The sequence below is a fragment of the Pezoporus occidentalis genome, unplaced genomic scaffold, assembly GCF_034315485.1.
Source record: "Pezoporus occidentalis ecotype Australia unplaced genomic scaffold, CSIRO_AGI_Poc_V1 ctg102, whole genome shotgun sequence".
Classification (NCBI taxonomy): domain Eukaryota; kingdom Metazoa; phylum Chordata; class Aves; order Psittaciformes; family Psittacidae; genus Pezoporus; species Pezoporus occidentalis.
Window position 1 is genome coordinate 905,965 of NW_026912801.1, and position 16,525 is coordinate 922,489.

General features: G+C 55.1%; 1 protein-coding gene across 5 annotated transcripts in view; it reads left to right on the forward strand.

Moving 5' to 3' along the window:
• The window catches only part of RPH3A (rabphilin 3A), a 29,340-nt gene extending 13,951 nt beyond the window's left edge, over nucleotides 1-15,389 (forward strand). For 4 of the 5 annotated variants that reach the window (XM_062615054.1, XM_062615072.1, XM_062615044.1 and 1 more), the window contains 17 exons: nucleotides 3,450-3,579; nucleotides 3,815-3,901; nucleotides 4,366-4,531; nucleotides 4,940-4,981; nucleotides 7,185-7,337; nucleotides 8,605-8,697; nucleotides 8,852-8,911; nucleotides 8,984-9,259; nucleotides 9,881-9,960; nucleotides 10,155-10,229; nucleotides 11,380-11,489; nucleotides 11,915-12,041; nucleotides 12,532-12,588; nucleotides 12,737-12,888; nucleotides 14,114-14,195; nucleotides 14,626-14,722; nucleotides 15,064-15,389. In XM_062615054.1, coding sequence (XP_062471038.1) covers nucleotides 3,450-3,579; nucleotides 3,815-3,901; nucleotides 4,366-4,531; nucleotides 4,940-4,981; nucleotides 7,185-7,337; nucleotides 8,605-8,697; nucleotides 8,852-8,911; nucleotides 8,984-9,259; nucleotides 9,881-9,960; nucleotides 10,155-10,229; nucleotides 11,380-11,489; nucleotides 11,915-12,041; nucleotides 12,532-12,588; nucleotides 12,737-12,888; nucleotides 14,114-14,195; nucleotides 14,626-14,722; nucleotides 15,064-15,194 — 1,918 coding nt within the window. In that variant the 3' untranslated portion in view covers nucleotides 15,195-15,389. The remainder of the gene's footprint in view (nucleotides 1-3,449; nucleotides 3,580-3,814; nucleotides 3,902-4,365; nucleotides 4,532-4,939; nucleotides 4,982-7,184; nucleotides 7,338-8,604; nucleotides 8,698-8,851; nucleotides 8,912-8,983; nucleotides 9,260-9,880; nucleotides 9,961-10,154; nucleotides 10,230-11,379; nucleotides 11,490-11,914; nucleotides 12,042-12,531; nucleotides 12,589-12,736; nucleotides 12,889-14,113; nucleotides 14,196-14,625; nucleotides 14,723-15,063) is intronic. The other variant, XM_062615036.1, reaches the window with a different exon arrangement.
• Nucleotides 15,390-16,525: the final 1,136 nt, after the last annotated feature.

The window sequence follows — 16,525 nt, forward strand, 5'->3', positions numbered from 1 at the left end:
ACCCCTTGCAGCAGCTCTTTCTCTGCTGCATTAAATGTCCACCCTGACGCTATTTGAAAGCCATTAGGCACGTCTTTAGCCATTGGTTTCTGCAGAGTGGCAATGAATATTTCAACACAACAAAGTCCAACCGTGCCTGCCCTGCTGTGAAGTCTTGTTTCCCGAGATCATCAGGGACAATCCAGGTTGCTGGGAAAATGCCAGTGCTGTGGCCCTGGGGGTTTCTATCCTATTTAGGACTCACCCCAGCCTGAAGCGGTCCCTCAGCCTGCAGCAGCCCTGGCTGCATCCCTGCGAGACCCTCTCCTGCTGCAGGCAGGAGGTGATCTGATAGCAGGGGAGGTCTCCCACAGCCCTCGCCTTTCTCTTCCACCAAGCTGTATTTAGCTTTTTTTTCTTCCATGTTTTAACAATTTGAAGCGTTTTATCCTGCTCTTTGAAGTTAGAAAGGCCAGAGGGATGGGCACTTTGAAGTGCGTGTAATGGTAAGAAAGATGCTGCTTAGTGCTAGAGATGCGCAAGGGAGAGGGATGAACTGGATGGCTATTTATGTGCACTAAAAATGAGGGAGGGGAAATGATATTTAGGGGAGATAAAAGCCTTTGGGAGGATAGAAAGCTGGTTCCTGGCTGCTACCTGGGCAGGAACAGGGCTCCCCTTTGGTTAGCAGTGGGACAACAGCACGTGTGTGGGGCTCTGGCACGCATGTAGGGTGGTGTTGGATGGAGTCAACACCAAACCTGGGCTTTTTGCTCCCAGTTTTCACGTCAATCAGGAGGTTCCCAGCCCATGGGTCCCGGCGCAATCCCCCCTTTCCCAAGTCCTGCCCTCTTCTGCAGGCTGCACACCAGGGAAATCCTAACCTTTTATCCAGTGCTCTCCTGGTGGGTTTGAATGGGTTGGGGGGATAAAAAAGGCCATTTTCTCCAGTTGGAATGGGTGTTTGAACTAGGCAAACGTGCTTGGTTTGAACCTGGTGCCACAGGTGTGTGTACTGACTGCTCAAGCTCTTCCACTGGTTAAAAAAACCTCTTAAGGAGCTGCTTCTGCTAAATGAGAGACTGCAAAAGGATTTGCAGCTAAAAAATGAATCTCTTCAAATGCAAAAGCTCTCCCCCCCCCCCTTTGATTGTGCCATTTGTTCCAGTTTCTATAATAAGTTTGTTTGGGCTTGCAGATTTCCAGTTGGAAGCTGCTGCTCTTGGAGCAGAGCTCTTGCAGCGCAGTGGGAGTGGGGGGGTTGCAGAAGATATGGGGCTTGTGAATGCGCTTTGTGCTGGGAAATAAAAGGTTTTGCCCCCAAAGCGCGTCTCCTGTTGAGGTGGGAGCAATGCACAGGCCAGGAGCTGGATGCTGCCGTTGTTTCCTGTCGGGGGCTCTTTGTGGGGACCCTGCGTTGCATGTGGGATGTTGGCTTTGAGCTACCGTGCTATGATTCACGTCATTTAAATAAGAGCTGCTTGGGGAGCAGCCAGTTTCCAGGCTTTAATTGGAATACCGCTCCTTGCTGGCTGGGTGTCTGTGGGATGGGGTAGCTCTGGGTCTCCATGTTTGCAGCAGGGTGTATTGGCTGCAGAGTTTGGGAAGGCACCAAGGGCAGATGGGGGCTCTAGAACTGACTTATTCCATAGGAAGAAATCAGCTGTGAGCTTCAAGGTCCCTCCTAACCCAAACCTTCCTGTGATTCTGTGACCTGCAAAGCAGTGAGCAGATGCTGGAGGGCAGGAAGAGCGAGCTGCATCTCCCTGGAATAACACCGGGGCAGGGAGTTAGGCTGGCAGATCCCTTCCCCATTAAGGCCAATGTGGAAAGGCACTGAAGCACCTTGCTTCAATGGTCTGGGGATGTTATTTCTCAGCAGAAGGATGAGAACCAGAGATGCTCTATTCAGAGAGCCCGTGGTCATGGTGCTGCTGAAACTTCAGGCTGTGAAGACTGAAGGAACTTGCAAGCTCACCCATCTGCTGTCTGGTGACACCGTAGCTGTGAAAACAGTGATTCCTCCTGATGTCTGGCTCCGCTGGATGCCCAGCCCAGCTTTCCTGCCTCCTCACTGGGAATGGGCTGCAGGGTGGTTAAGAACTGTCAGGAGGCATCTCCTCATCATCGGCCCTTGAGCTTAGGGGGATCAGCCCCTGCATAGGGAGGAATGGGGAATTCTCCAGTGGGTTTTAGCATGGCAGATATCTTCCGCTTAATCGAGGCGCTGTAATAGGAGCACAGCTTTGGTCGGATAACGTATGCTAAATCACAGAGCTTGACTTGGTGGCTGATGAAGTGCTTCAAGATGCTCCTGTTGACTGCAGCGAGCTTCCAGCAAGGGGTTTGATGACCCGTAACAGGCTGCACGTTCCACGGTGCCTTATTTTTCCCTTCTTGCGGCTATTCCTTCATCAAGCACCCCTGTACATCACCACCATTGCTTTTCCACGTGCGGTCTATGGGATATTGGCTAGAGACCAACCGCAGCGGCACCTGCTCTATGGGCAGCTCATATATTGTTTATGAGCGACTCGGAGGCGCTGGCAGCTGAGCTGCCCTAAATCTGAAGCTGTCATCAGACACGTGGGGAAACGTCTTTTAAACACCGGGTGGTTTCTATGGCACGGAGCGTTAGAGCATGGGTCAGGCTGCCGAGGGCAAGGGGGGCTGATGCTCTCTATGGTGGGCCTGGGTCTCCTCCTCCTCCCGTTCTTCATTCCTTCTTTTCCTCACTGAATGCCATAAATAATGCATCACTTTCCCCTTCTGGAGCTATTTTTAGGGCCAGGATCCTGGGTTAACTGAGCACACAAGGCACCGCCAGCTCTCGGATGCTCCACGGGCAGCTCGCTCCTGCTCCGGCTGTGCAAACTGCTTTTGCCATGGCAATGAAGTTGTTTAACTGGGCTTTTCCTTCCCTTTGCAGGAGCCAGATGTGTTTTTATAGCCTGCTCTCCAGTGGGCTTTTGGCATCTCACTCAAAGGGCGAAGAGTTTCTGTCAAGTAAATTGCATGTAATATATTTACTTAGAAAATGAATTGATTCATCCAGTCCTCCTGCCAGAGCCCTTCCGAGATCTCCTCTCCCAGCTCCTCCACGGGCAGTTGCTGGGATTGGGTGGAAAAGCTTCCATTTGGGGAAAAAAGCTGTTTCACTGACACCAAACCTATGCAAAGGTGGATTTTACGCACGTGGGAGCTGGGTATCTGCTCTCTGCAGTGAGTACTCATGCTGTATGTGAAGCTATAGGGGACTCTAATACTTGAACATGTCCCCTGGGGTTTGTCTTTTCCCTTGGTTGCATTCCCGTAGCCGCTCCGCCGGACGCTGCCCCAGGAAAAGGAGCAGCAGGACCAAAGGCAGCGGGATCCTGCATCCCGGCTGCACGCTGCCTTCCCCCCAGCCCTGTCCTCCTGCATCCCGGCTGCACGCTGCCTTCCCCCCAGCCCTGTCCCCTGTCCTGCAGGCGCCTCATGACCCGGCTGGAGGACATGCGCCGGAGCGTGCTGGGGGACGGCGTGAACCGCTGCATCCTCTGCGGGGAGCAGCTGGGCCCACGGGGATCTGCCTGCGTGGTGTGCGAGGACTGCAAGAAGGTGAGAGCTCTCCCTGTGCCCCCGGACCCACACGGATAACCCCCACTGGGCACCTCGCTCTTTGGGTCCGTTGCCAGCATCCCACCGCTCACGGCACAAGGGGACATCCATCCGCAATCCCTGACTGGGGGAGCTGCTCTTAACCCGCCCTCATTAACCTGATGCTCCCGAGGGGTTGGTGCTGGTGTGCTGGCACCTTTCGATGGCATTCAGAAACCCTTTGGTTCCTCTGCAGAACGTCTGCACCAAGTGCGGGGTGGAGACCACCAACAGCCGGCCCCACGCTATCTGGCTCTGCAAGATCTGCTCCGAGCAGCGGGAGGTGAGTGCAGCATCCCTGGTGCTTCACCGTGGCCCCTGCCCTTGGTTTCATCCTGTGCATGGTCCCAACCCCAGGCCGCCGAGATGGGACCAGCTCCAGACTGGGGGATGCTCACAGAGACTTCCAGCCTCTCCCCCTGCACCACTAAGCCTTGCCCAGCTGCTTGAGCCTGGTTCTTATGGGATGAGCTTGTTTTCTGTATAAAATTCCACTATTTTTCTCTTGAAAACAAAGTCTTGGGGTTGAAGAGGCCGTTGTGGCCAGAGATCAGCTCCTTGCCTTCTACAGGGGGCACAAGATGAAGAGTTTATTCATTAGCAGGGTGGCTGCAGGCCAGGGGGATATGGGAGTGCATCTGCTCCCTGTTTCCTGCTGGAGGGGGACCCCGGTGATGCAGGGAATGAAGACTGTTTGCAAGCAGCATCCCCCCGAGACACGTTCCATCCCATTGCTTCCCCCTCCAGGTATGGAAGCGCTCCGGCGCCTGGTTCTTCAAGGGGTTGCCCAAGCAAATGCTGCCCCAGCCGATGCCCATCAGCAAGAACAAGGGACCCCAAGCCCCCAGCGAACCCAGCCCATCAGAGCCACCCAGCCAGGACCAGAAACCCCCGTCCCGTGCGCCCACCCGAGGTAGGTGGCAGCAGATGCTGACTCTCATTGCAAGGGGCAGGGGTGCTGGGTCTCCTCCCATCATTAGCAAGGACAAGCGCTAGCAAAAAGCATCCAGAGCAGCTGTGGAGCTGTTTTCTACAGGGTGCAGAAATGGCTCTGCTGCCCTCCCTGCCTTTTTATTTGGGCTGCTCAAGTCAGGATGGTCGGGTTTGCAGGGACATCCTTGAGCAAAGCAGCACTGGGTGGGTATGAGGAGCCTGGCTGGGGGCTCAGACAGTGCCTGGGTGTGAATGGTGATGCAGAAGCCTAGGGAAATAAGAATCAAAGAGGCAAGATGGGGAAAGAGCAGCAGCGGGTCCCGGGTTGGTGCTGGTGGGGCGGGCGGGCTGCAGCTTCACCACTTCTCGCTCTGTTTGTGCCCCCAAGGCCAGGCGGACGCCAGGCCCGCAGCCGAGCAGGACTCCGATGGTAAGCACCGGCATCCGCAGCCTCCCCTGTGCCGCTGCCTCGGTGCTGAACCCCCCTTTCTCCTTCCCTGCCGTCCCCGCGGTGTTTTCCCGCAGGGTTTCCCATGGGAGGCTGCAGCCGGGACCTCTCCTTGCTGCTGCCACCCATCGCCTGGGGACAGAGCTATTCTGGGGCTCCCCCACCTACTGCACACGCCTGGGCTGAAGCGCTGCGGTTGAAAGTGCTGAGCTGCATTGCCTCGTAGGTGGTGTTTCCTGCTGCTGATTGGAAGGTGTTTTGTGGTTATTTAATGGCAGTCCTCAGGAAACCTCCCCTGGAAACTTTAGGAAGCTTGCAAGGGGCTCCATGTTAGCCAGGGATGGAGCAGCAGAGATGGGGACGTTGGGTTTCTCCCCGCTGCAGCTCTCGATGCTGGTGCCCTGCGCCAAGGCTTGTGCCATGCATGAGCAGCAGAGCAAGGTGAGGACGCAGCAATGGGGTTTTGCTCTCTCCAGCATTTGCAGCCCCCCCAAGGGCACATCCAAGTGATGCTGACCGAGGGGGCTGTGTTAGGCAGCAGCAATCAGTGCCTGCTGCTTACCAGGGCAAAGCCATGCTCCTCATCTTTCTAACCTCTTGTGATGCTCCAGACCCGCATCCTGCAGACACTGCTGCCAGCACTGGCAGGAGCCGGGTGTAGGGATGCTCCCAGACAGGCTGTGTGGCTGGGAGTTCATTCGGAGGAAGCCCTCATTTCCAGTTTGGCATCAGAGTGCCGAGGTGATGAGATTGCCTGGTCCCCCTCCAGCACCGGCTGCTCCTGGCTGGGAATAGCTTAGTGACTGCAGTGCAAACCTTCCTCTCTCCTCCTTTCCTCCTTTGGCTGTGTGCAGGAGGCAGCGAGGGGCTGAGGACACAAACCCCTTCCAGAGCAGTCCCCTCCATCCCACCCTTCCTTTAGGCCAGGGTCACTTGTGACAGCAATACCCCCTGGCAGACGGCTGTGGGGCAGGGGAGGCTTTAGCGGCTGGCTCCCAGGGCCAGCTGCCTGCGGCTTGGCTGCAGGCAGGGCTGCGGGCAGAGCCTTGTGCTGATCCATGCTCCCTCCATCCTGCAGCACTGCTTGCAGCGAGGATGTACCCTACACACCTGGGGGGTGCTGGTGTCAGGGTGAGCCCATTGGAGGTACCCATGGCAGGGGGTACCCAGGCTTGGCCACAGCTCAGAGTGCTGGTGGTGAGCTCCAGCTGAGCCCAGCCTGGTTGTGCCAAGCAATGATCTTCATCTTCCCAGGCAGCAGCAGTTGGGGAAGCCACTTAATTAACACTATTTAATCACGATGGTAGCCGGTGCCCTTAAGCTTCCCTGCTCCACAAAAGGCTGATTTTATGAAGCCACCAGTTAGGGTGGGGGGGGTTTTGTCAGGTCTCTTCCATCAGCATGCTCGTGACAGACCCATGATTTTCCTAAAGCTCCCTTGGAAAATTACTTATGGCATCGCTATTTGTGCACCACGGGGCTCCTGGTGGTGGATGCTCGTTCCCTTCCTCCCTCCTCCTCAGCATCACAGCATCTCTACCCCTCTCCTCTCCCCCACCTCCAAGCTGTTGCGTTTTGCTTTCTCCTTGTGCCCACTGACCCTGAGAGCCCAGGCAAGGATAAACATCCCATTTATGTCACAGCAAAGATTTATACCTCCAGCCTCCGGCACAAGCCAGGTGAGCGCCGAGACCTTTCCCATCATATCTGTGGGTTGCAATTCATCACTGTGAAGTGGTCTCAGCACCCTGGAGTGTGTGGCTGGGATTTATCTGGTGGTGGATGGAAGTGAGGCAAAGGCAGCTGTCACCATGGTCTTGCTAACAAATGGAAGATGATCAGCAAAAACAGAATAGTCCCCTGTCCTGGGGACCTGGAGCTGTAATGCATTAGGGGTTTGATGTGCACTGAGGACCAGTTGATGGATGCTTCTGGGCTTTTTTCCTCTGTGCCTCATGGTTTCCCCATGGTTTGCTGCGTCCTTTCCCAAGCACCGTGCACAGGTTTGATGGTGCAGAGCCCTGCTGCTGCATAGGTGCCGGATGGTGCTCCGGGGGCGATGCTGCAGTGGCTGTACCCACCCTCCTCCTGACACCCCGGCTGGGCATCACCCAAGCTGGGGCTGGGGCTGGGTGGGTGGCTGGGACGTGAGCCTCACGGCGGCCTTCATCCCCTCTCCCTGCAGGCAGCGATGCGACAGCGGCTGCCAGGGGGAGCTACCCGGCGCCCGGCCGCAAGGCAGCCGAGGGCAGGCAGGGCCCGTGCGGCAGCGAGAGCACCGGTGGGGACACGGAGAGCCGCGACTACGCTGCCGAGAGCGGGGTCAACAGGAGCCCTGGTGAGAGCCGCTCTGCTGCGTGCTGCTGTGTGCTCGGGAGCAGAGGGCTGGGGAGCACCAAGCCAGCAGCCCAGCGCGCAGCACTAAGGGATGCTGAGGGTGCTGAACGCTGGTACCAAGGTTTTCCACTGCTCTGTGGAGTTTGGTGGTGGTGGTGAAGTCAGGAGTGTTGGCAGGACCAGGGGGATCCCTGTCCCAGGGAGCCTGCTGTGCTTTTCCCTGCAAAGGGGGCATCTTATGGCTCATGCAAAGACGTGGATTTGAAAAGCCGCATGCATGACGTGAGAGCTCTAAGTGAAGAGAGGAGTGGGCTCAGTGCTTACCAGGCTAATTTTAAGCAGAGATGAAATGCAGCTGAGTTGGGACGCTAAAGTAGAAGCATTTTGCATGCTGCGATGCCACCCTGTCACTGCTGGGGTGGGCACGTGTCCCCTGAGGAGCTGCTGAAGGAGCAGACATGTGCCTGTGGGAGCTTGTGCTTTGCTGGCGGGGGCCTGGATGGGGATGTCATGTCAGGAACATTTGATGTGCTCCAAGCTATTGTACATGGCTGTGATAGGAACGGGTGGCTGACAGGGCTCAGCAGTGCCCGCATCCTCTGCAGATGCCTCCAGAAAGGCAGAGGCACTTCCAGAGACCTCTTTTCATCTAGGAGCTGAGCTTGCACATTTAGCTGATGCAGCTAAAAATGGCTGGAAAATGTCCAAATCCTCTTTAATTCCCTGAGAAAGAAAGGGATATTCATGGCAGGAGAGTGGGATAATAGCTCCTGGGGGAGCTGGTGGTTTGATTCGTGTTGGGGCAAGTAACACTTGTGCACCCATGTGCTGTTTCTGTCTTGGGATGTCCATGCACCCTGGGGGATGTTGTGCAGGGGGTGGTCCTGAGGCACTGCTGCTGTTTGGAGGACAGGGTGTGATGGGCATTGCAGTGATGCTCATGGGTTTGTCACCCTCCAGCTCGGACCAGTGCCTGGCCGCAGCCATGTGCATCCTCCTTGTTATGCATCCACCTTCCTTGTTCCAGCTCTCCTGTGTCTCCCTCTTTTGCAGGCAGATCAGCACAGCATGGGGTCCCCTCATGAAATGCTCCCTGGTCCAGCCCAGGCTGCACCCACTCCCTGCAGCACTGACCCCAAAAGCACTTGGGGCTGAGCTGTTATCGCAGCCACCTCCAACACATCAGCCATACCCCTCTCTTCTCTGCTGCCTTTCCCTGGCCAGTTCCAGCTCTAACCCCCTCCTCAACACAGATCCTCTCCTTGCAGGCGTGAAGAGAACCAATTCCATGCAAGCCCCACGGCCACCCCCACCAGCCGCTGCCAGCCCCGCTCCCGGTCCTGGTCCAGCAGCGCCCTCAGGTAGGATGCGCTGGGGATGCAGCCAGGATGTTCATCCGCGGGATGGAGGGCATCCATGGGAAGGGTCCCCGCTACTTGGGGCAGTGCTGGTGCTGGGTTGGACAGGGATGGAGGGACAGAGGTGAGCGCCCTGATAACGCTGCATCTATCCCAGCCCCGCCGGCAGCAGGAAGACCCGGTCCCGGTGCGGCAGGCCGGTTCCCGGAGAGACAAGGTAAATGCAGCTGCCTGCAAGGGGCTGGGGGGGCACGGAGTGTGCCGGGGGCTAATGGGGTCCCTCCTGCAGCGAGCCCACCACTGGGACCCCCGGAGATGGCCCGGGCTGCAGCAAGAGAGGAGCGAGCAGGGGGCTACACCGTGCCCCCCGGCAGAGAGGAGAGGCCGGCCCGGCAGCCATCGGCCATCCCACCGGCATCCAGCATCCCACCGGCATCCAGCATCCCACAGGCATCCAGCATCCCACAGGCATCTGCCATCCAGCCGGTGTCCGCAGCCCCACAGCGGCAGCCGCCCCAGGAGGAAGAGGAGGAGGATGCCAACAGCTACGACTCTGATGAAGGCAGTATGTACCCAGAGGGGAGGGAGAGGATTTTGAGGTGGTTGCTGCAGGATTGTGGCTCACGCTGTAAGGCTGTGGGTCTCTGGCAGGGATTATCAATGGGGAATGCTGCTTGGAGCCAGGGTAGGATCTCACAGGCTGTCCCTATTCAGTTCAGTGCTGCTTGTGGGATCTTGAATAGGTTTTGCACCAAATCACTGAGCTGTGACACAGGGTGGTTTAGGCTCTGGTGAAGACAAGCATGAGCTGGTTTCCAACAAGTCAAATGGGGGCTAAACACCAAGCCCCAAGCCTTGGGAGGAGATGCTGGCCCCCAGGTCCTGGGGTGGCATTGCCCTGAGAAGGGTTTGATGGGTTACATCCTCCTTTGCCTGGGGAATACTGAAATCAAAAGCCCCAAACTGGGTTGTTCTACCACTGTAAAGCTCTGATGACCGGAGCTCTCTGGCCTGGCTGGATCTGTGTGTGGCAGTTTGGCTGATGCCAGCAGTCTCACGTGCGCTAAATGGCTTTTACATTTGAACCACAAATCCTTCTAATCGTTACTAATCAGGGCTGATTACACACAGTTGTTGGCTGGGGTTGTAACAAGGTCCTGTTTCCACCTCCTCCTCTGTCCATCAGCTACGCTGGGAGCGCTGGAGTTCAGCCTGCTCTATGACCAGGAGAACAGCTCCCTGCACTGCACCCTCATCAAGGCCAAAGTAAGTGCCTCTTTTCCCCCTTCTTTCACCAGTTTAAGCTCATCTGGGTCCCAGCTCCCAGTGCAATGAGATGGAAGCAGGGCGGCCGCTGACAGATGGTGCTCTTGGCTCAGTTGCTTCATGGGTGCTGCTTTCTATTCCCTGGCTGCTCTTAAGGAGGATTCCTGCACCATTCTCTCCTTATTATCTCTTAGGGCTTAAAACCAATGGACTCAAATGGCCTGGCGGATCCCTACGTCAAACTGCACCTCTTGCCTGGAGCCAGCAAGGTGAGGCTTTACCTGCTTTGGGGTGTTTTGGGCTGGGGATGGAGCAGAGCTTTCTCAAAGCCCCCTGATGTCCCTTCTCGCATCACTTTCTCCCCTTGTTTTCCTTGCATAGTCACTCACTAGTGCTGTTTTACCTGGGGAGTATCTCTGAAAAGCGATGCTTGCAGATGCTCTCCCATACCCAAGGAACAGCTCATCTTGCAGGCAGGGATCTGCTTTAGGGATGGAGGGGAGCTCCAGAGGAGGTGGCACTGTCAATGCATCACAAAACATCTGACGATAATTCTAGTTATTACCAGAGTTGGAACCATCCGTTTGCTTTGAAGCTGCAGCACGTTCTGGATAGAGCTGTGAAGAAATAACAGGGATTTGCTCAGAGGAACTAAATGTAAAAGAAGGGGGAAAACTGACAATAAAACCACAGAGAAGCTGTGGCTGCCCCATCCCTGGCAGTGTTCAAGGCCAGGTTGGACACAGGGGCTTGGAGCAAGCTGCTCCAGTGGAAGGGGTCCCTGCCCGTGGCAGGGGTTGGGACTGGATGAGTTTTAAGGTCCCTTCCAACCCAAACCAATCTGGCATTCTCTGACTCTTTGAATTGACATTTACAGGTTTACCTTATGCGTGGGGACTTTCTGTTCTTGTGCAGGGTAAAGCTTGGTGTCGTGACCTTGGGAGATGCTTTGATTTCCATTGCTCTCTTCTTTGGTGATCTATCTTGGTGCACAAGCAGCAGAGCTTCTCATTTCCCAAGCTGCCATCTCCTTTAGACCACAAGAGCCCTTATCCAAGCTCCGCACTGTTGCTCTGTGCAACTTTTCCTTGTACAAGTGTCCTTGAGGGGTTAGATCCCAGGCAGTGAATAAAGCCGGGTGATGAAGCCTGCCCTGGTCACTGCAGGTGGCTGAGGTGCTTTATTATGTGCTTGTATAAAGGTCTACCCTGTCAGGTCAGTGATGCTCACCTGGAGTTGATGGCTCACCGGCGCGACAGCCTCAGCAGGCAGCAGTGATGTCCTGCAGAGCCCAGTCAAACCATCTCTTGTGAGCCAGAAGTGATGGAGCATCTAATTTAATACTCTGCCAGGAGCTGAAGTTTAGGTGGGGAGAAGATGAGGGGGGTGATTATGCCCTGTTCTGTTTTGATGCTGTAGTCAAACAAGCTGAGGACGAAGACGCTGCGCAACACCCGCAACCCCGTGTGGAATGAGACCCTGGTGTACCATGGCATCACGGATGAGGACATGCAAAGGAAAACCCTCAGGCAAGCAGAGGAGCTGGGGTATCACACAGTGGGGTGGGATGGGGACCTATGAGGCTCCTTGCATGCAGCATCACAAGCCAGCCTTCCTCAGGAGGGCACTGGCAGCAAAATGCAGAGGTTTTGGTTAAAATCGCCATGCTTCGTGTGAACGCGCTGATTTTGATGGTCCTTCTAAAGAGAAAGCCATTTCAACCCTGTCATTTGATATTATTAGCATTACTATTATTTTTGTTACCATAGAGATTTGTATAGTGCATGTATGTATATATGCACATATTAAAAAGTGGAGTTTTCTGACTGCTTTTGGTCAGGGGAGAGCCAGGTGGATGGCGGCTTTGAGCACTGCCAAGGCAGGAGTGCGTTTGTGCTCTGGAGCCAGGCACTGCTCCAGCCCGGTTGATGTTCACCTTTCCCATTCCCATCAGGATCTCCGTGTGTGATGAAGACAAATTTGGCCACAATGAGTTCATTGGAGAGACTCGAGTTTCCTTGAAGAAAATCAAAGCCAATCAGAAAAAGAACTTCAACATCTGCCTGGAGAGAGTAATACCAGTGAGTTCCTGTGAGATCCCTTGCTGCTCCCAGTGATGTTGAGGTTGATAACAAATGGCATGTGAGGGAGTTAGTGATGAGCTTGGAGCTGGAGCTAGCCCAGAGCTGTAGGTGCCTGACTTCATTGGCAGCTTCAGGACCTGGATTCTCACCCATGTGTGGGCTGATGTGATACACGAAGGCTGGGAGATAAGAGTGTGGTGGGAAGTGATTCTGGGACCTCTCTGGTCGCAGATCTGCTGATGCTGTTGGCCAGTGCTGGTATACGTCAAACTGGAGGAGAGAGCTGGTTGCTGTGTCCATAAGCCTCCAGTCCCCAGTGCTGAGTCTTCTGGAGGCTGATGGAGCAGATGAGCACATCTGAGCCCCTTCCACTCCTGCGTCCAGTGGAAGAGCTGGGCCGGGCTCCTGGGGTTGGTTTTGCCATAGCATGGTGCCTCTCCACGTGCATTCCCTCATTGCAGTCTCTTCTTTCCCTTCCCCATCCAAGATGAAGCGTACTGGAACGACCGGCTCATCCCGTGGGATGGCACTGTACGAAGAGGAGGTAAGAGTCCTTGGAGAGCAACACGCTCATCCATCATCTCATGGGGGTACAAGGTTCCCTTCTATCCCTCTCATCTCACCTCCTCTGCAGTTGGCAGTCTTCCTCGCTCAGCCCCCATGTCCCCACCTCTGGCTGCTTCCTCTTGCAGGTAGATCGTGGTGGGGATATAGAGGAGCGTGGCAAGATCCTCGTGTCCCTCATGTACAGCACCCAGCAGGGCGGTTTGATTGTCGGCATCGTCCGCTGCGTGCACCTGGCTGCCATGGATGCCAACGGATACTCAGACCCCTTCGTTAAGCTGTAAGCGGGAGCTGGGGATGGCTTCAGTGTGGTGACGGGCGGGCATGGGGCCCCCCAAGTGTCCTTGGGGAGTAGCTGGCGGGCTGAGACCTCCTTCCAAAGCCACTGGAGACAGGAGAGCGTTTCCCAAGCACCTCGAGACCTCACGCAGGAGTGATGCTGTGCAAGGTGGTAATGCCCCACCGTGGCTGAAGCTAAGTGAGGCTGACCCAGCCCTTGGCTCCATCCACTCCCCATAGGTTCCTTAATGCCCAGACCCAGCAGCCATTGCAGAGCTGGAGGACAAGAGGACCCTTTCCCCAGCTGTAACCCACCATGGCTGCAGGGCAGGGGTGGTTTGACGTCCCTCCACGCGCGACAAGGAGCCTGTGCCTCACTTGCAGCCCTATAAGCTCACACAGTGGTTGTAGGTGGGAGCCCAGGATTGCCCTGCTGTGCCTGTCCCTGTCCTGTGCCATGTCCCCGCTGCAAGCAGGTCACCCTAATGAACACAGGCAGCAGTACCCGCGTGGTTCATGCTGGTGCTGCCTTGCCGTGGCACGGAGCAGGTCTCCTCGAGCAGTGGTGCTTGTCGGGTGCCTCCTGTGAACATGGGCAAACCAGATTGTTCTACCTGAAACCTCATAAGGTGTGACACGGAGAGGACCCTGCAGCCATTCCTGGTTGCGGGTTTCATTGCTGTTTTCTCTGTGCCTTCAGAACAAACCTCTGTTCTCCCTAAAACTCACTCAATAACCCTCATGCTGAACATTCTGCACATCCCTCTGCAGCGCAGTGGAACCGAGCCGGTCTCCTTCTCAGTCTCCCTCTGGTTTTCTTTACCTTTCCCATTCCCACAAGCGGAAGATGGTGCTTTCCTGTGGTAAAACCAGCTTCCAACATAGATCTAATTAATACCAAGCCTGCAACGTAGTTCTGGGGCTGCAGCCAGGCTGCAAAGCCCCTCGTTCTTCCTACATTCTGTAGGTGAGCCTGCCCCAGCTGAGCACACCAGTCTGCCTGCTATTGCTAATGGGCTGTTTTTTCCATTTCTCTCCCCATTTCATGTTCTTGGCTGGGTTTTCCATTTTCCATTGGTTTTAGATGATATGAGAAGGCTCCGGAGCCAGACTGGCCAATACCTTCGCTAATACCTTCAGCTGCTTTTCCTAGCCCCAAACCTCTGGGGTTTTTAGCTTCCACTGTTGTTGCGCTTGAGTTTTGAGCTGTTTTCTGTTGCCCCCAGTTGGCTGAAACCTGACATGGGCAAAAAGGCCAAGCACAAGACACAGATTAAGAAGAAAACGTTGAATCCCGAGTTTAATGAGGTAAGGAGGGGTCTATTTATTTATGTGATTAAATCAACTTAGCTAATTGCTACGTTGTGTGGAGGTGGAAGACGAACTCCCTGAGGCTTGGTTCTTCTGAGGCTTCCCCCTTCTGCAGCCAGGAATAGGCTAGGAATGGCTTTACCATGGGAGACGTCACCAGTTCGGTGCTGGGCAGCACTGGGCACACTGAGGCCTTCCTGCTCCCAGCTCCATGTCACCGTGGCCAGGGGGTTGGTGGGATGAGCATCCCTATGTTGTGGTCGGTGCTGCTTTCATAGGACAGCAGCAAAGTGCTCGCTCAGATACAAGGGGTGAGCTCATCTTAGGGGCTTGTGACCCTGGCAGGAGAGGTGCCAGAGGGAAGGAGGGTTTTCTGGGTGTCCTTTCCTGGGATGCTTGGTGTGATGTGGATGTTCCTCTTCCGCAGGAGTTCTTCTATGATATCAAACACAGCGACCTGGCCAAGAAATCACTGGACATTTCTGTCTGGGATTACGACATTGGAAAATCAAATGACTACATCGGTGAGCTGAAGTCTCTGTGCTCCGGGGTATGGTCCTGACACCCTGTACCGGAGGGATGCGTAGGGCACCTGCCATGTGAGGAGCCTTGAGGTGGGACCGTGCAAGTTGGTTGGGTGCTTGTATGAGGCTGTCACATAGAGTACACCCACTGTGCTCCCCATCCGCAGCATCCCATGGGGGCTTCTGCTCAGGTAGAGAATCTCTGCTTGTTTCCATGAGAGTTTAAATCCAGGAGGTGGAAAGAAACACTGCAAATACAGGATCTGCCCCTCTGGAAGTGACTTTTGGGCCATCAGCACCATCTCTGAATACGATTATCTCCTCTTCTCCCTTCCTTCCAGGCGGCTGTCAGCTCGGCATCACGGCTAAGGGGGAGCGCTTGAAACACTGGTATGAATGCTTGAAGAACAAGGACAAGAAGATTGAGCGCTGGCACACCCTCCAGAACGAGAACCACGTTGCCAGTGATTAAAGGCAGCTGCTGCCCAAGCCTCCCCAAGTGGCCCATCCTCTGCCAAGCCCCTGTAGATCTCTGATGTCCGTCTTCCAGCGCAGTCATGCCTTGCTACACACCTCCGATCCCGGGGCAGCGCTGCTCTTCTGCCCCCTCGGAGCATCCCCTGTGCCCTGTCCTCACTCCCACCTGAAAACTAACCCAGATCTTTTATATATTCTATTCCTCCTTTATTTTTGGGGGGTGATGGGGGGGTGCCACTGAAATACCCCGTTGTGTAACTTTGTCAAGCAATAGTTACCCTCTGACTGTTCCTCTTCCTCACTAGTCTCACGCACGTGGTAGCATCCCTGGTGTGTGTGTGTGTGTGTGTGTGTGTGTGATGCTCCGTGCTCCTCCAGCCCATCACCTCTGGCTCGTGGCTCCTTCATCTCCCAGTGGTGGGGTTGAGCACTGGTGTGGGAGCATCAGCCCATTCTGCTTGTGTGATATCGATACCTCAGTTGCAATAATGAAAAAGCTGTTTGGCTTTGGTGTGGGTCGTAACCGTAGCCTGGTATCTGTGTTGTCGTGACTAGGCTAAAGCCTGCATCACTGATGTAATCCTGTGAGTCCTGCTTGAGCTTTAGTTCTGATTTGGCACACTTGAGCAATATCGTGGTACATCCTTTGCTGAGAAGATCCACTAATAATAATGAGAAATAGGGAGCCACTCTGTGCTCGCAGGGAAACAGAGATTTGGGCTGGTTTGTGTTCATTTCCAACCACCACGCATGGCTCCATCGCTACAGGAGCCCACCCCTCTTTTGAGCTTGTGACTACCTCCTCTTCACATCCTAGCACATAGTACTGAGCCCCTGGGCCCTCCTTGGACCACCCTCTCTGCTGCCCACTGTTTGCCCTACCAGATGCAGGAGGGAAGCCGAGGGAGATGATACTTCCCACCAAGCAGCTGATGTGCGCAGGGATGCTTGCTTTGAAGTACCACAGATACTGAAGTTGGCTGGAACAGGGAGAGGTCTCCCAAACTTTGGGGTTTGGTTTTACTTTGCTTGCTTACTTTCCTTTCCCATCTGCACAAGCACCATTGTCTTCAACAGCCAGCCTTCAGTCTGTCATGATCTGAAACCTGCTTTCATGATCCCCTGCAGGTGTTTGATTGGTTCTCCATAGCAGGAGCATCGGGGCGTGTTCAGACTGATGCTGGTCAGGTTTGGTGTCACTTGCTGTCTCTGGACAGCCTCAAGCCTAGCCATGTTGATGGTAGCACAATAAGCACTATTGGGACATAGTGTTGGTCAGCTCCACGCTGTGCATGTTGTATGGAACCCGAGCCCCAGCGCCTTGGT